General features: G+C 46.4%; 1 protein-coding gene across 8 annotated transcripts in view; it reads left to right on the top strand.

Moving 5' to 3' along the window:
• The window catches only part of CACNA1D (calcium voltage-gated channel subunit alpha1 D), a 295,056-nt gene that overhangs the window by 206,827 nt on the left and 74,378 nt on the right, over nucleotides 1-13,851 (top strand). For 6 of the 8 annotated variants that reach the window (XM_074344648.1, XM_074344651.1, XM_074344646.1 and 3 more), the window contains exons 10-16: nucleotides 2,481-2,568; nucleotides 2,849-2,908; nucleotides 3,895-3,921; nucleotides 7,144-7,304; nucleotides 8,235-8,460; nucleotides 8,595-8,802; nucleotides 11,137-11,257. In XM_074344648.1, the coding sequence (XP_074200749.1) occupies nucleotides 2,481-2,568; nucleotides 2,849-2,908; nucleotides 3,895-3,921; nucleotides 7,144-7,304; nucleotides 8,235-8,460; nucleotides 8,595-8,802; nucleotides 11,137-11,257 (891 nt within the window). The remainder of the gene's footprint in view (nucleotides 1-2,480; nucleotides 2,569-2,848; nucleotides 2,909-3,894; nucleotides 3,922-7,143; nucleotides 7,305-8,234; nucleotides 8,461-8,594; nucleotides 8,803-11,136; nucleotides 11,258-13,851) is intronic. The other 2 variants (XM_074344649.1, XM_074344650.1) reach the window with 1 other exon arrangement.

Here is a 13,851-nt window from a genome sequence, read left to right as displayed (position 1 = left end):
ATGCAAAACAAGTTGATTCAACCCTTGAAATGTCACAAACGTTTTCTATAGGCAGGGTGTAATTTGTAAGATTATTTGAAAATCAAAGCTTTAGGAATGAAATACAGCTATTTTATTGATACCATCATAGGATATGGCCTCAAAGTCACAAAGATTTAACCCATTCAGAAGAATTTTGCTCTTCTGGAAATAATGACTGAAGCTACAATATGATTAATAACCATGAAGTATTAAACAATTAGAGATGGAAGGGGCCCTCAAGAGTGTGGAGTTAGTGTCCTCATCCTACAAACAGGACACTGAAGCCTGGAGAAGGGTAGGACTCTTCCCTGGGCAGAGCCAGGACCTAACTGGGGCATGAGAACCCCCCCAAGCTTTCCCCCATGTTCTGCTGTTTTCAGCTTCTGTCCCCTTAGTAGTGGCAGTAACCACCAAGAAAGACGTTTCACAGAGATGACTCGTCACACTTGTCAGGGTCTCCCACCATGATTTTTCTCTGTCCTATTCCTGGAGAGAAGGGTGTCCGTATGGGAGGTACCTGTAATGGTGAACTTTGCTGATTCTTACAATTTTTTAGTCTTTTGCTGAAGTCAGAGTACGGGACAGTCATGGGGAAGAGAATTGCATGGACTGCCTCCTGTGTGTGTGTGTGTGCCTCTGTGGAACTTTTTAATCAAAGGTTTTTCTGTGGTTGGACTGTGGATTTTTTGTTTGTTTTTGGTTTGTTTGGTTTTGTCTCTGTTTTTTGTTTTGTTTTGTTTTGTTTTGCATGAAGTTATAGAAAAAAATGAATCAAAGTTTGTAGTTGGTTTCCTCTGACTTAACTGAGGAAGAAAAAAGTTATTCTATGAGAATACAGTAATATACCATGCATCTGTAATTCTGCTCATTTTGCCTTCACTTTTGAAACCTTTGTCTAAATGTGCCTGGAGATGGCTGTTGAGAACTCCCCATCCCAACCCCCTGCCCCGGCAGGCTCAGTTCTCTGGGTGCTCACAGAAAGAAAGAGTCTTCTTTCATGCCTCAGAAAAGATGTTTCTCAGCTGTCTGGGCCGTTTGAGTCAGGTCCACGTTCATCCATGTCATTCACATCCTGTCTCCTGAGCAGGGTCAGCAGAGATGCAGCTGCCCAGACAGCTCACTGGTTCTGCTCCTTTGCCCTGTATGCCTGGGCTGGCCTCGTACTCCTCACTGCAGCACTCCAGGCACTGCTGCCAGGTTTCACAGATGAAACAGAGGCATCCTTCCTAAGAAGAGCCACATGGGCAGAGCCCATAGCGGAAAGGACCTTCCTGTTGACACCATTAGGTCTATAAGAACGATAGGCCGCTGTGGTTCAAAATTATGCACCAGGGAAAATAAGTGCATGTGTTTGGGTGATTCGCCTGTGTTTCGACTTTCGATGACCCCAGAGCAGCATTAGTCATTCCTTACTATGTGTTTCTGGAGCTCCTGACCCCTGCGGTAGCTCTTTTCCCAGAAGGTTGAAATCCCCTGGGGGCTGCCTCTCCCACTGGGCCTCCAGGGCAGGTGCAGAGCCTGGGCTCTCATTGTATCCTGCACCTCCTTTACTGCCTGGTCTCCTGTGCACATTTGTGACATTTCTAGGGTTGAATCAAGTGGAGGAAAAAAACACCCATGTGCCAGGTGGTGGCTCTGGGTGGGTCTCTGGGCCTCCCAATGCTAGTGGGTGCTTTTCCATGTTTCCTCTGCTTCTGCTCAGCGTCCTGCTGTGGGAGAGGGAGACTTACCCAGAGACCCTGGTTGCACTGGGACCACAGTCAGCTTTGCTTTCTGGTTGCTGATTTGAGGAAAAACCCTCTTCTACCCATAAGATTATACTTCTTGGTGCTCTGGTGCCAGCATCTTTGGTCTGCATTTTCTGCATGTGGGTTTTACGAGCTTGGCAGAAGAACAGCAGCTAAATTAACTGAAATGATTCTAATTCTTTAATTTTTGAAAAGATCATGCGCCTGGTACCTTCATGCACTCCCCCCTCTATAATACTGTCTCTCTTTCAGTGTATTTAAAATAAGAATTTGTTTATGAAATAATAGGTTTATTCACAGATTTTCTAGAGTACACCTGTGGGGATGAGAAAAGGTGTGGCTGTAATGGAGATATTTTGGGGACCTCTCAGCACAGACCTGGAAGTCAGAAGAGTTGGCTGGTGCCAGGCACAGCGGCAGGGTTCCGTGTGGTCCCTAGGTTCCTTGGAAAGTTGGGTGGACAGGATTTCTTCCTCTTGGGGGACTCTGGGCTTCCTCAGCAGATCATGGAAGTGAGGCCCCCCCACCATGGAGGCACCTGGCTTCTCAGCACTTCCTTTTGCTGGTCCAGCCCATGAGGACCCTTCCCCACCCTCCTCATCCTCTTGCCAGTTTCCCAGAGGGTCAGCCTGGAGGCCGAGGTCACATCTGTCCTGCCCCAGGCATGCAGTGCATCCATCACTGCATCTCCAGTGTTTCTTCTCCCCACAGCCAGCATGCCCACCAGTGAGACAGAGTCTGTGAATACGGAGAACGTGAGCGGGGAAGGCGAGAACCAAGGCTGCTGTGGGAGCCTCTGGTGAGTGTGGGAGCTCCTTCCCTCTTGGCTCCTTCTGGCTTCTTAGAGAAGCAGTTCTGAGGAAGACATCCCGACTTCAGTGGAGCCCTGGGGCCGTGGCCTCAGTGCAGGAGGGGTGGGCAGGCTCACTTTGGACCCCTCGGTCCTCCTCCTCCTCCTATCCTAGGGCCCCCAGGCCCCCAGCATTTCACCTCCACTTCATCCAAAGCAGTCTGTCCTGCTGAGGTGGAGCCTGCTGTGGGGTGAGCCAGGTAACCCAGCCATCCCTTGTGTCCACTAGGTGCTGGTGGAGAGGAAGAGGCGCTGCGCAGGCCGGGCCCTCTGGTTGTCGGCGGTGGGGGTAAAAGGCCGATTCTCCTCCAAGTTTGGGGCTGGCATCAGTGCTTTGACTAAGAGCTTGTGTGGCAGAGATGCTGATAGAATGTGCTACACGTTTAAGTTTCCTTCACTCGCAGGGTCTCCCACCCTCATGCATAGTGGCTGGATGATGAGGCCACGCCCTCCTCCACTCCTGCACTCTTTCTATGGAGCCCTGCACCACCCTCTCCGCACCATGGAGGACACATGAACACCCACTGGCTTATTTTCTAGCTGAGCTGGCTTGCAGCAGTGGGCACACCAGCAGTGTGGAATGTTTAGAGTCCCGCCTGCCTTGGGGGAACCCCTTGCAGTCCTGTTTGCTTCCTGCTGGTGTCCTTTAGGTCTTAGGTCTGTCCAGTACAGATGTCATTTCTAAGAGAATCTGATCTCCTTGGCAGAGGTCCATAAAGATAATGTGTTAGAAGCAGAAAACTCAACAGCTGATGAAGTGAGTTTGCCTCCTTTCTCTTGCTCTGCCCTCCTACAGTAGCATGAAGTAGGCAGAGGATGGGTTTCTCTTGCCCTTTTACAGCTGAGAACACTGAGGCTTGAAAAGGTGAGCTGCCTGCCGGAGCTCCCACAGTTAGTGAGAAGCAGAGCTGGGACTCCCAGCCCAGTGCTCCTTGGGGTATAGTAGCAGCAGCATGTGCTGCTGGTGAGACGCGAGGCTGGGCTGTGGGCGGGAGAGGCCCTGCTGGTTTCAGTTTGAGGAATTTAGGGTGGCGGGGAGAGGAACCCCTGACTTCGCTGCCTGTACCAGGGCTGCTCGGGGCATCCAGCTAAGAGTGTTCTCTTGCCTGGCCCCCTGCTTGCTCCGCTGTCACCCTCGCTGGCCAGCTGCAAGAGCCAGGGGTGCTCAGGCCAGGCTTCTATGCATGGCTTTTACAGTATCTCTGCCCAAAGGTCCGGGGAGTGTACGCTCAAGCCTTCCTAACAGGTGTCATATTCTTTTTGTCTTTCTTTCAGTCAAGCCATCTCAAAATCCAAGCTCAGGTCAGTATCTTCTTTCTATTTTTTCTTAAGCCTGTGTGTGGGTTTTTTACATTGTAACTTCTTAATTTTACATAGGATTGCTCTAGACTTGATTTTCACTCTGTGGGCTCTAACATTCACATGGAAGATCAATCTGCCCAGTGAACAGTAAGTACCTGCTTTGGAGAACAGTGTAGTAAGGGCCAAAGATCTCCCACCAAAACAAATAGACTGACAAGATGCAGCAATGAACGATGTTTTTGCCTACTAATCAACCTTTCCTGTCCCCTCCCAGAGTCATTTCTCTAAGAGATACCTTGTCATTTTTATGCTTAAAACTTTTCCATGGAAGTAGGTTCAAGAATTTTTCTGAGTTGCTTGTAATGTTCTGTTTCTTGCTCTGGGTGCAGGTTACATAGTCAATTAGTAAAAACTCATTGAGACATATACCAAGGATTTGTTACTTTTCCGTATAAATACTATTTTTCAATTAAAGACAGCATTTTACCGCTGTATACAAAAATTAACTGGAAATGGACATAGAACTAAATATAAAACTTTAAAAATTCTAGAAAAAAGCATAGGAGAAAACCTTTGTGACCTTGGGTTAGGCAAAGGTTTCTTGGGTATTACACCCAAAGCACTGACCATAACAGGAAAAATGGAAACTACTTCTCTTTGAAAGAAACAGATCAGCTGCAGACTAGAAGAGAAAATATTTGCAATATTTGCAAAACATAATTGATAAAGGACTAGTATCCAGTATAAAGAGTAGTGTCAAAAATAAGAAAACAACCCAATAAAAAATAGACAATAGATGTTTAACAGACATATAGCCGAAGAAGAGATATGGATGGCAAATAAGCACATGAAATGACGACTGGTCATTAGGAAAATGCAAATTACAATCACAATGAGATACCACAACACACCTCAAGAAGAGATCAGATTTAAAAATCGGGCAGCCTCATGTTTGGCAAGGGTGCAGATCAGTGGAAATTTTTACACACTGCTGCATGTCAAATGACACAGCCATTTGAAAAGCAAGTTGGCAGTTTCTTGTAAAGTCAAATATGTATTTACCGCATGACCCAGCAGTCCCCCTTCTAAGGTATTTTTATAAGAGAAATGAAGCTAGATGCCTACACAAAAAATTTTGCATGAATGTTTATATTCATAAACATTAAATATGTATAATTTATAAATAAAAAACTCCTGAAAGATCAACAACACAAATGAATCTCCAGTGACTCACAACACACATGAATCACAAATGAATTTTTGCCAAGAGAAGGAAGCCAGTCTCAAAAAATTATGTATTGTATGATGCTATTTATAGGACATTCTGGATTAAGCAAAATAAAAGAGAAAGAAAACAGATCAGTAGTTGTCAGGGGCTGGAGTGAGGAGAGTGGATTAACTGTAAAGGGCCATGAAGGAACTTTTTTGAATGATGGAAATATCCTACATCCTTTAAAAATTAAAAAAAAAATTTTTTTTTTACAGTTTTAAAGGTTACTTTCCATTTATAGTTACTACAAGATATTGCCACTATTCCTTGTGTTGTACAGTATATCCTCGAGCCTGTCTTACACCCAACAGTTTGTACCTCCCACTCCCCCACCCTGATATCGCCCCTCTCCCCGCTCCCCACTCAAGGAGTCCAAGCTTTGGACTCCCCAGATGTCAAATGGAGGGCGCCCTATTTCTTCCCACCTGAGTCTGTTTGGGGGAACTAAGTGGAGTGCCCTGCCCTCTGCCCCCTGGCTAACTCTTACTCAGCTATTGAGAGCCAACCCAAATCTCAACTTTTTGGCTAAGCCTTCCTTGACTCTTCCAAAGATCTGTTGCAGCTCCTTTCTTGTTCCTGAACCCAGTACCCTGGGCATAGTACTTGGTGTGGATTTGTAATTGCCACAGCCCAGCGTGCTATTCATGGGTGGGGGCCATGGACTTGCCTTCTTCATCTCCACATGCCCAGTGCCTGGTGCAGGGTTTCAGGGGCTGTGACAGTGGGGTTGCCTGAATTTGGGAGGCACCTGTGTCTTGTCACTGCAGCATAAATAGACCCACCTCTTGTTGAGGCCACCTTGCTTGTGTGTCCTGAATTACGCATCACAGGAGAAGCCCAGACTTGCAGGGAAAGTCTTTAGTGTCCTTGGTGGAATTTTTCTACAGTTATCCTGTTTCCAGCTGCTATTACCATAGGAAACCACACAGCAAGAGAGATAACAAAATGTACCCTGCTTGCCCCAGGTCTTGCTGAAGAGTTGGCACAACTGTTTCTTTGGTCCCTGGGTTACAGTGTTCTTAGCAGAGCAGTGCAGCTGAGTCAGCAGGGCTGCAGCCTGGAGACAGCTTAGAGATTCCTCTGACTCAGGGCTCTAGAGCAAGTGCCCACCACCCCCATCACTGAGCACAGGGCTGATGTTGCTACTTGGCTGGCTCCTCCCTGGGACCCCCTTCACCAAGCCATCCTGTGGCAGGGAACGTTGCCCATCGGGAGATAGCTAAGGGAAAGAATACTTTCTCTGATTACATATGGAAACTGAAAGTTGGTAGAGGACATGCTACTTGTCTGTTTGGCTCAGCTCATTTTATTTGTATGGAAACATGATTCAATATTGGCTCTTCTCCTAAAGGTGTATTTTGAGCATCACTAGTTAGAAAGGGCACCTGATGACTCAGTAAGACTCACGTCCTACTCAGCATTGACAACTCTGTGTCAGGCTCCAGAGGAACCTCCTGGATTTAAGAAAGGACTGAAAGTTTCTCTAAAAGGAAATCTCAGGTTTTTGAGCACTTCGCTACCTGGTAATTCTGTATGATGATTGAGATAGATGCTGTGAGAGATGTGTATGGAAAGCTAGTGTCTCTCTGCACCAAGAGCATGGACAGCTCCATGGGCCACACGGTGGAAGTGTGAACCACGTACGTGTGCGAGCTCAGTTTTGCATCTGCATATGATTCTCTGAATATCTAGATTTCCTTACCACTTTGAGGACTGCATATGACAGATTATGGAGTTATCTAAAGCCATAGGGAGGAAACTGATTTCATGATCAAGTCAGGACTAGTTTTAAAAGTTGTCTTACAAGCTCTGGTCATTACTGTGCTGTTTGTTCTCCTCTCTCCTTTCTGCACGCCCACCCCTATCTGGGCCTCTGGGGCGCAGTTACTCCTCAGTGGTGGTGATCGGGGCTGTGTCTGTCATCTAGGAAGTAACGTTTGCTTCTCTTTCAGCCGACGCTGGCGTCGCTGGAACCGCTTCAATCGCCGAAGATGCAGGGCTGCTGTGAAGTCTGTCACGTTTTACTGGCTGGTTATTGTCCTGGTGTTTCTCAACACCTTAACCATTTCCTCCGAGCACTACAACCAGCCTGACTGGTTGACACAGATTCAAGGTATAAGAAGAGGTTGTTCTCTTTTTGTTCTGAAGAGGGGATTCCCTGAGGCTGTCCAGCTGCGATATAGTCTTTTCTGATCGATGTGTAATAGTGTATAGGAACATTGCCAGTGATTAACTTGGAAGACAGCAGAAACGTGCAGATACGAAGTGCACTTGGAGGGGGTTGTCATCTGTGCCATGAAGCACCTTGGAGCTGATGAACTTCAGAGCATTTCACGGGCTTGACCCTGGGACCAGCCGAGGATCACAGAATCTTGCAGCTGGAAGGGACTTCATGTCCTTTCTCCATGTCCCCTCTGGAAGCTTTCTTTTCCTCTCTTGTATCCTTTGCAATGATAACTGTTCCTCTACCTCGAATGCCCCAGCAGTGTGGTTGGAGGAGCTCATCCCATTCTGAGTTTTAACGGTTTTGAGCTCTTGTGAAGTCCTGCCTGGCATTGTCAGATCTGTTCAACTCTCCAACCTGCTGGGTGGTATTTTCTGAAATGACCTTGATAGGCAACTGCTTCTTAGATCATGGTACTGTAAGCAAGACTAGACAGATCTCTTGGTGACTAATTGAAACCAAAAAGTGTGATGATCTAAATGCAGAATCATAGCTCTTAGTGCTTGGAAGCATCAGAGATTATGTGGTCAGCAGCCCCTCCCCATTTCACAGTCAGTGAAACTGAGGCCTGGAGAAAGCAAGGAACTTCTCCAAGAGCCACATGTCTAGGTAGTAGCAGAAGCAGGACTAGAACCTGGCAGACAAATGGACTGTAAACATTCATGCCGTATTTCTATCATGGGGAGAAACAGCAAAGACAGGGACAAAGGTACTTGGGGGCACTTCCGGCAGGGGCTGGTGGGAGGGAGATGGGCAGAGGGGAGTGTGAGCCTCTTCCCTGATGAGACCCTGAAGACGTGTGCCCCTTTGTCTTTCCAGACATTGCTAACAAAGTCCTTTTGGCTCTGTTCACCTGCGAGATGCTGGTAAAAATGTACAGCTTGGGTCTCCAGGCGTATTTCGTGTCTCTTTTTAATCGGTTTGATTGCTTTGTGGTGTGTGGCGGAATTACCGAAACCATCTTGGTGGAACTGGAAATCATGTCTCCCCTGGGCATCTCTGTGTTTCGATGTGTGCGCCTCCTGAGAATTTTCAAAGTGACCAGGTGAGTACCAGCACATCTCACTGGAGGCATTTTCTGAATGTGGGTGGTGGTCAGCCCTATCCCCTGTCCCTGCCCTTGGGGACGTTCTCCATCCCAGGTGGCACTCTGGGCTCACCCCCTGTCTTGACTTGCAGGCACTGGACGTCCCTGAGCAACTTGGTGGCATCCTTGTTAAACTCCATGAAGTCCATCGCTTCGCTGCTGCTTCTGCTTTTCCTCTTCATCATCATCTTTTCCTTGCTTGGGATGCAGCTGTTCGGTGGCAAGTTTAATTTCGACGAAACGCAAACCAAGAGGAGCACCTTTGATAATTTCCCTCAAGCACTTCTAACGGTGTTCCAGGTGAGTCCTGCCCTCCCCTCCCCGGGCCGCGCCTTGTGAGATGCCACTTTGTCCACGATTCAATAGGACAGAATGATTCCATTGTTACTGTATGAGGAACCTCTGCCCTAATAACAACTCTGATGAATTTTGTGTCATTTAAGTCATTTGTTTAGTATCTCACTCCAGCAAATCTATGTGCTGTGATTTCATGTTTTTGTGAGACCTCTGGATGTATTACAAAATGACAAACTGAAAACTTCTGTGTGATTCTGTGAGGTTTCTGAGGTTCCTGTGAGATAGACTCTAAAATCCTCTTCTTGTCCTTTGCTAATATTTGATTGCAGGCAAGTTTTATAATCCTGGTTATAACGGATTTATGCAAAGAAGTGACTCCTGAAGCCCTAATACTTTGGTCTACAGTCAGGGGAATCAGGGTGATTAAGGAGTTGTGACAGCTTTCTTCCCCTTTGTTGTCTTCCCTTGTGTGATGTAATGGGGACACATGGACTCTTAGGATGTCTCTGCTGTTGGGGTCTTTTCAGGCATCAGGCCGAGAAGGGAGCAACAGTGTCCGAGGTTCCCAGGTTGCCCTGCGCTCAGAGGCCAAGCCTCTCCACCCAACCTGGCTCTAAGCTGAGTATTCTAAACCCCCTTCTTGTATATTGTGACCTGAAACCCTTCCTTGGCAGGTAAATTTAAAAGACATGTATGCCTTTGTTGGTTTTCACTTGCGATCTCTCCCCTCCAGGAGAGGCGGGAAGGCCTGGTGGGAGGGGCAGTGAACATGGACGTCCCATGTGCTCAGCTCTGTGACCTTGGAAAGTCCCTGTTTTATGAAAAATGAGAGCCTAGACAGAATGATCACTGAGGTTCTTGCCCACGTGGTCATTTTGAAGTGATTGGAATTATTGTCACTGTTATATAGCAATATAGTATGATATAATTCAATTTTTTGAACTATGCTTAATTTTTGGCCACTGACAAGTTATTATTTTTTCTGATTTCTTTCACAGAAATCTGTATGGTGGTTGTTGTTTTTATAGTACTTGTATGTGTGGCACAAAATTCAAATATTAAAAACATATAAAGTAACAAGTCTCCCTCCAGCCCAGCCCCCAATTTCCCCTTGTAGGAGGCAACTACCATTACACGGATTCTTGTATGTTCTTCAGACATAAATACATTTGCCCACCTGCATACCTACATAGATGAATTTACACAGATGGTAGCTCATTCTACATGCTTTTTTTTCACCTTTCTTTTTATCGCCTAGGGTGTCCTTAAGACCCTTCCTTACAGGCCCATAAAAAGCTGCCTCCTCCTTCTCAGTGCTGTGTATTTTTTATGGTGTGAATGTGCTATAATTCATGAAGCACCCCCTGCTGGTGAATATTTGATTGTATCTAGTCTTGGCTCAGTGGGTGACCTTTAACATACACCAGGGGGCACGTGTGTGAGTAGATCTGTAGGATAAATTCCCCCGGGTGGAATTACTGGTTTAAAGGATGAATGTCCATATGCACCTTTGACACTCTTGCCCAAGTATTCTCTTTAAGATTGTGTTAGTTCAGCCTCCAGGGATGGGGCGTGGAGACTGCCTGTGGCCTCACTCCCTGTCACCACAGTGAGTGTTCTGACTTTTTGATGGGTACCTGTCTGGTAGATGAAAATGGCATCTCATTGTAGTTGCAGTTGGTATTTTGTCAGGAGTGAAGCTGGATGTCTTTTCATATGACTCAGAGCCATTTATAGTTCGTTTTCTATGAGTTGCTTTACTTTTTCAAATCTGAGTATGATTCACATCGTAGATACAGCTTTCCATTTCCACAGTTAATTAGCTATGAGGAATACTATGCAGTGGTTAAAAACAATGACCATGAACCTATTGACACAGAGGGTCTCAGGAGTATGTTGTTGAGTGGGGGGAATAAAAGCAAACTGCAGAAAATTCCAATAGTATGATACCCTTTATGTCTAAGAAATTAGAGAAGACACCAACTTCCTGCTTTCTCAGAATGTGTACATATGTGTTCAAATGCACAGACAGAGGTCCTGGAGAGATGCAGCAGCAGCATGCTCCTGGGGAGGGGACTGAATTGGCTCGCGTATAATCAAAGGGTATACACGTCTTATGTGGAATGTTATCTTATTTTCACCACAAGAGTTAACTCATGAATTTGTGTGGTTGAGAATAGTGTTTTGAAGACTTTATGGAAGAGTGGATGGATTTGTTCATTGCAAACTGGATTGTGAGAAGCACCTTACAGCAGACATGGGCAGCCACCAGGAGCACTGGGAGGACATGGGAATTGTGACTCCACCTGCCAGCTGACCCCAGTCTTGACCTCTTAGATTCTGACAGGTGAAGACTGGAATGCTGTGATGTATGATGGCATCATGGCGTATGGGGGCCCATCATCTTCAGGAATGATCGTCTGCATCTACTTCATCATCCTCTTCATCTGCGGTAACTGTATCCTTCAGAACGAGCAGGGCCATCTCGTCTCACGGTCTTGTTGGGGGTCTTCCTCTCTGAGTTTTCCGGTAGCAGTGGTGGTAGCAACTGTGGTGGGGAGGGGAGTTCATATGCTCTCCTTCACTGTTGCTGGGAGGGCATGGGAGGAGCAAGTCTCAGACTTTGAGGAGTGAGCGCAGCCAGTGGGAAGGAGCCTGAGAAGGCAGGTGGCCGCACCAGTGGTCACCTACTCGGAATCACGTCACGTCTCCAGCACAGGTCCTGAGGGAGGGCTTCATGCAAAGGCACGTTACTCTCTGTGTCATCACCCTTAAGTGTGGAGGGAGTAAAAATGTCCCTCTACCTTCTAGGTAGAAATCCCGTAGGTATGGGACATAAGAAGTGACCAAAGCAGGCTGCTTGTATACCTTTTTAGAGAAGGAATCAGTTCTTTGTGAAGATTAGACAAAATGGAAGGGTGTTTGCTTGGAGTAGCAAGTTGATGGAGAAGTAACAAGCACTGTTTATATATAACTGTCTCAGCCTCACATTCCCTGTCTCCAACAGCAAGGATGTTCTACATCCTCCTGGCTTGGGGAGGATGCCTTTCTATGGGAGCTTTGTTTCCTGCTTTCAGGGAAACAAAAGGCAATTCAGAGTTTTACTTGTACCAGCTCTTTCTCAAGTAACTTTAATTCACAATCATCAATATGCCACCTTGGCATGTTTTGGGATGACCTGGTCCGAGCCCCATTAAGAGGTTAGGGGTACATCTATATTTTCTTAAGACCCTTCATAACAGATGGGGACCCATCTTCAGTGGATTGACCTAATTCTGCTTTGCTGACCTGTACGTCTTTGGGGGTCAAGCACCCATTGGCCAACTGCTCTATCCCACTTAGTGACTTTCTCCAACTTAATCCTTTTCCCTGCCAAGAAGTACTCTCTAATTCTAGGCTTCTGAAAATTCAGGTCTCTCGTTACCTCACTCTGCCCCTTCATGACCCTGTGACTTCAGTTGTGTCTGCTTTCTCTCTGCCCCCTGCCCTAGCCCCAAACCTGGCATGTGCAGGTCCTCAATAAAGGTTTGGTCAAAGACCAAAGGAGACATCTTCATCTTCACTGTTTTATTTTAAAGAATCCTAATCTGGATTCTTCTCCTGAGGAGTCCTAGATCCTTTGAGCTGTTTTCCGCTTCATCTTCTCTTGCTTGTTAGTGAATTTTCTTCAAGGTGGTAATCCCAGTGCAAACCTGTGGGGAATCATGCTTTGTGCTGCAGTTTATTCTATGGAAGTCCCTCTCTCAACAGAGAAATCCTACAGCGCCAGCCTCTGCTGCTGCACGGAGCCACCTCTGCCCTCCTCCTGCCCAGGGGTGAGCTCTCCTGCCAGGTTCTGTGCCTCTTACCGCCTGTGGGATCTGCTGTCTGTTGGATATTGGGGTGACATTCCTCCATCTTCCCAACTAGATGAGAATTACCCTGAGTCAGGAATCTTGTTTTGTGTTCACATCCCTCATGGCTTACACCACAGGGTCTTGCACATTCAGCCCTTGGTAAATATTTATTTAGTGAATAATCAGTATTTTCTTTTACTGCTCACTTCATGATTAGGCCACAGTGATATACTGGCTTTAATCTGCAGACAAGTGTTCCATGGCCCCTTTCTATCCAGTTAGATGCTGTGTTTTCTTTGTAGCGTGTGTACCGCTCTCTGAAATACTTAAATCATTTATTTTCCGTCTCTCTCAACTAGAATGGATGCTCCTTGGGAGCGGGGACTCCAGTCTGCCTGTTTCCTCCCATGTTCCCAGCACCCAGAACGGTGCCTGGCACCTTAGAGGTGCTTAGCAGGTCTTTTCAAATAAACTCCACAGCACACCACTGTTGAGGAGGATCTGGTGGGTAATGCCTCCAAATACAGATAAAACACAGGGTATTTGCTCTTAGAAACCATCTGTTACATATATGCAAGATTTTCCTGTGCTTTCTTACTCTAGATTTGCTTTCCCCTACCTAAGAGAGTTTCATGTCATTGTGAGACTAGAGATGTAGTGTTTTTTTTTATCGGGATCACTAGTAGGAATTCTCAATACAGGTAGTCCCAGGATTCATTATTCTCTGAGCCACAGTCACCCCACGCCCCTCAGAAGAGTGTTCCTCTTGCCGACCATCACCTAGTCTGGGACAGACTGCTGCCTCAGGCTCATTGCAGCTCTGTTTAGAAAATAGTCTAATGTGTCAAAGGTGTTTTGAAAGTCTTAATAGAATTCACTCACATTTAAGCTAGCTCACCATCGGTCCTTTGTTGGATTATGTTTGTTTACATGCTGAGAGACCTACATGCGAGTTCAGATTGCTCAGGGCTTGTGGGACCGTGGTGTGCCTCTTCTGTCTTGGGGTCCCTGGGTTTCCGTCATCTTGCATGTGGGTGGCTGGGCATCAGCCAGAGGGATGCATTAGTCGGAGAAGGGAATCCTCTTGACCTTTGGCCCTCTGATCCCTGTGCTTCTCAAAAATGTACAGAAATGCTAGCAAATAAGAAATCTTCTGATTTGGGAACCTTATTCATAGTTTTTTTTTCAGTCACTCAAGGAAACCACGCATGTAGCA

The sequence above is a fragment of the Camelus bactrianus genome, chromosome 17 (genome assembly GCF_048773025.1).
Source record: "Camelus bactrianus isolate YW-2024 breed Bactrian camel chromosome 17, ASM4877302v1, whole genome shotgun sequence".
Taxonomy (NCBI): Eukaryota; Metazoa; Chordata; class Mammalia; order Artiodactyla; family Camelidae; genus Camelus; species Camelus bactrianus.
This window is presented reverse-complemented; position numbering and strand designations above follow the sequence as displayed.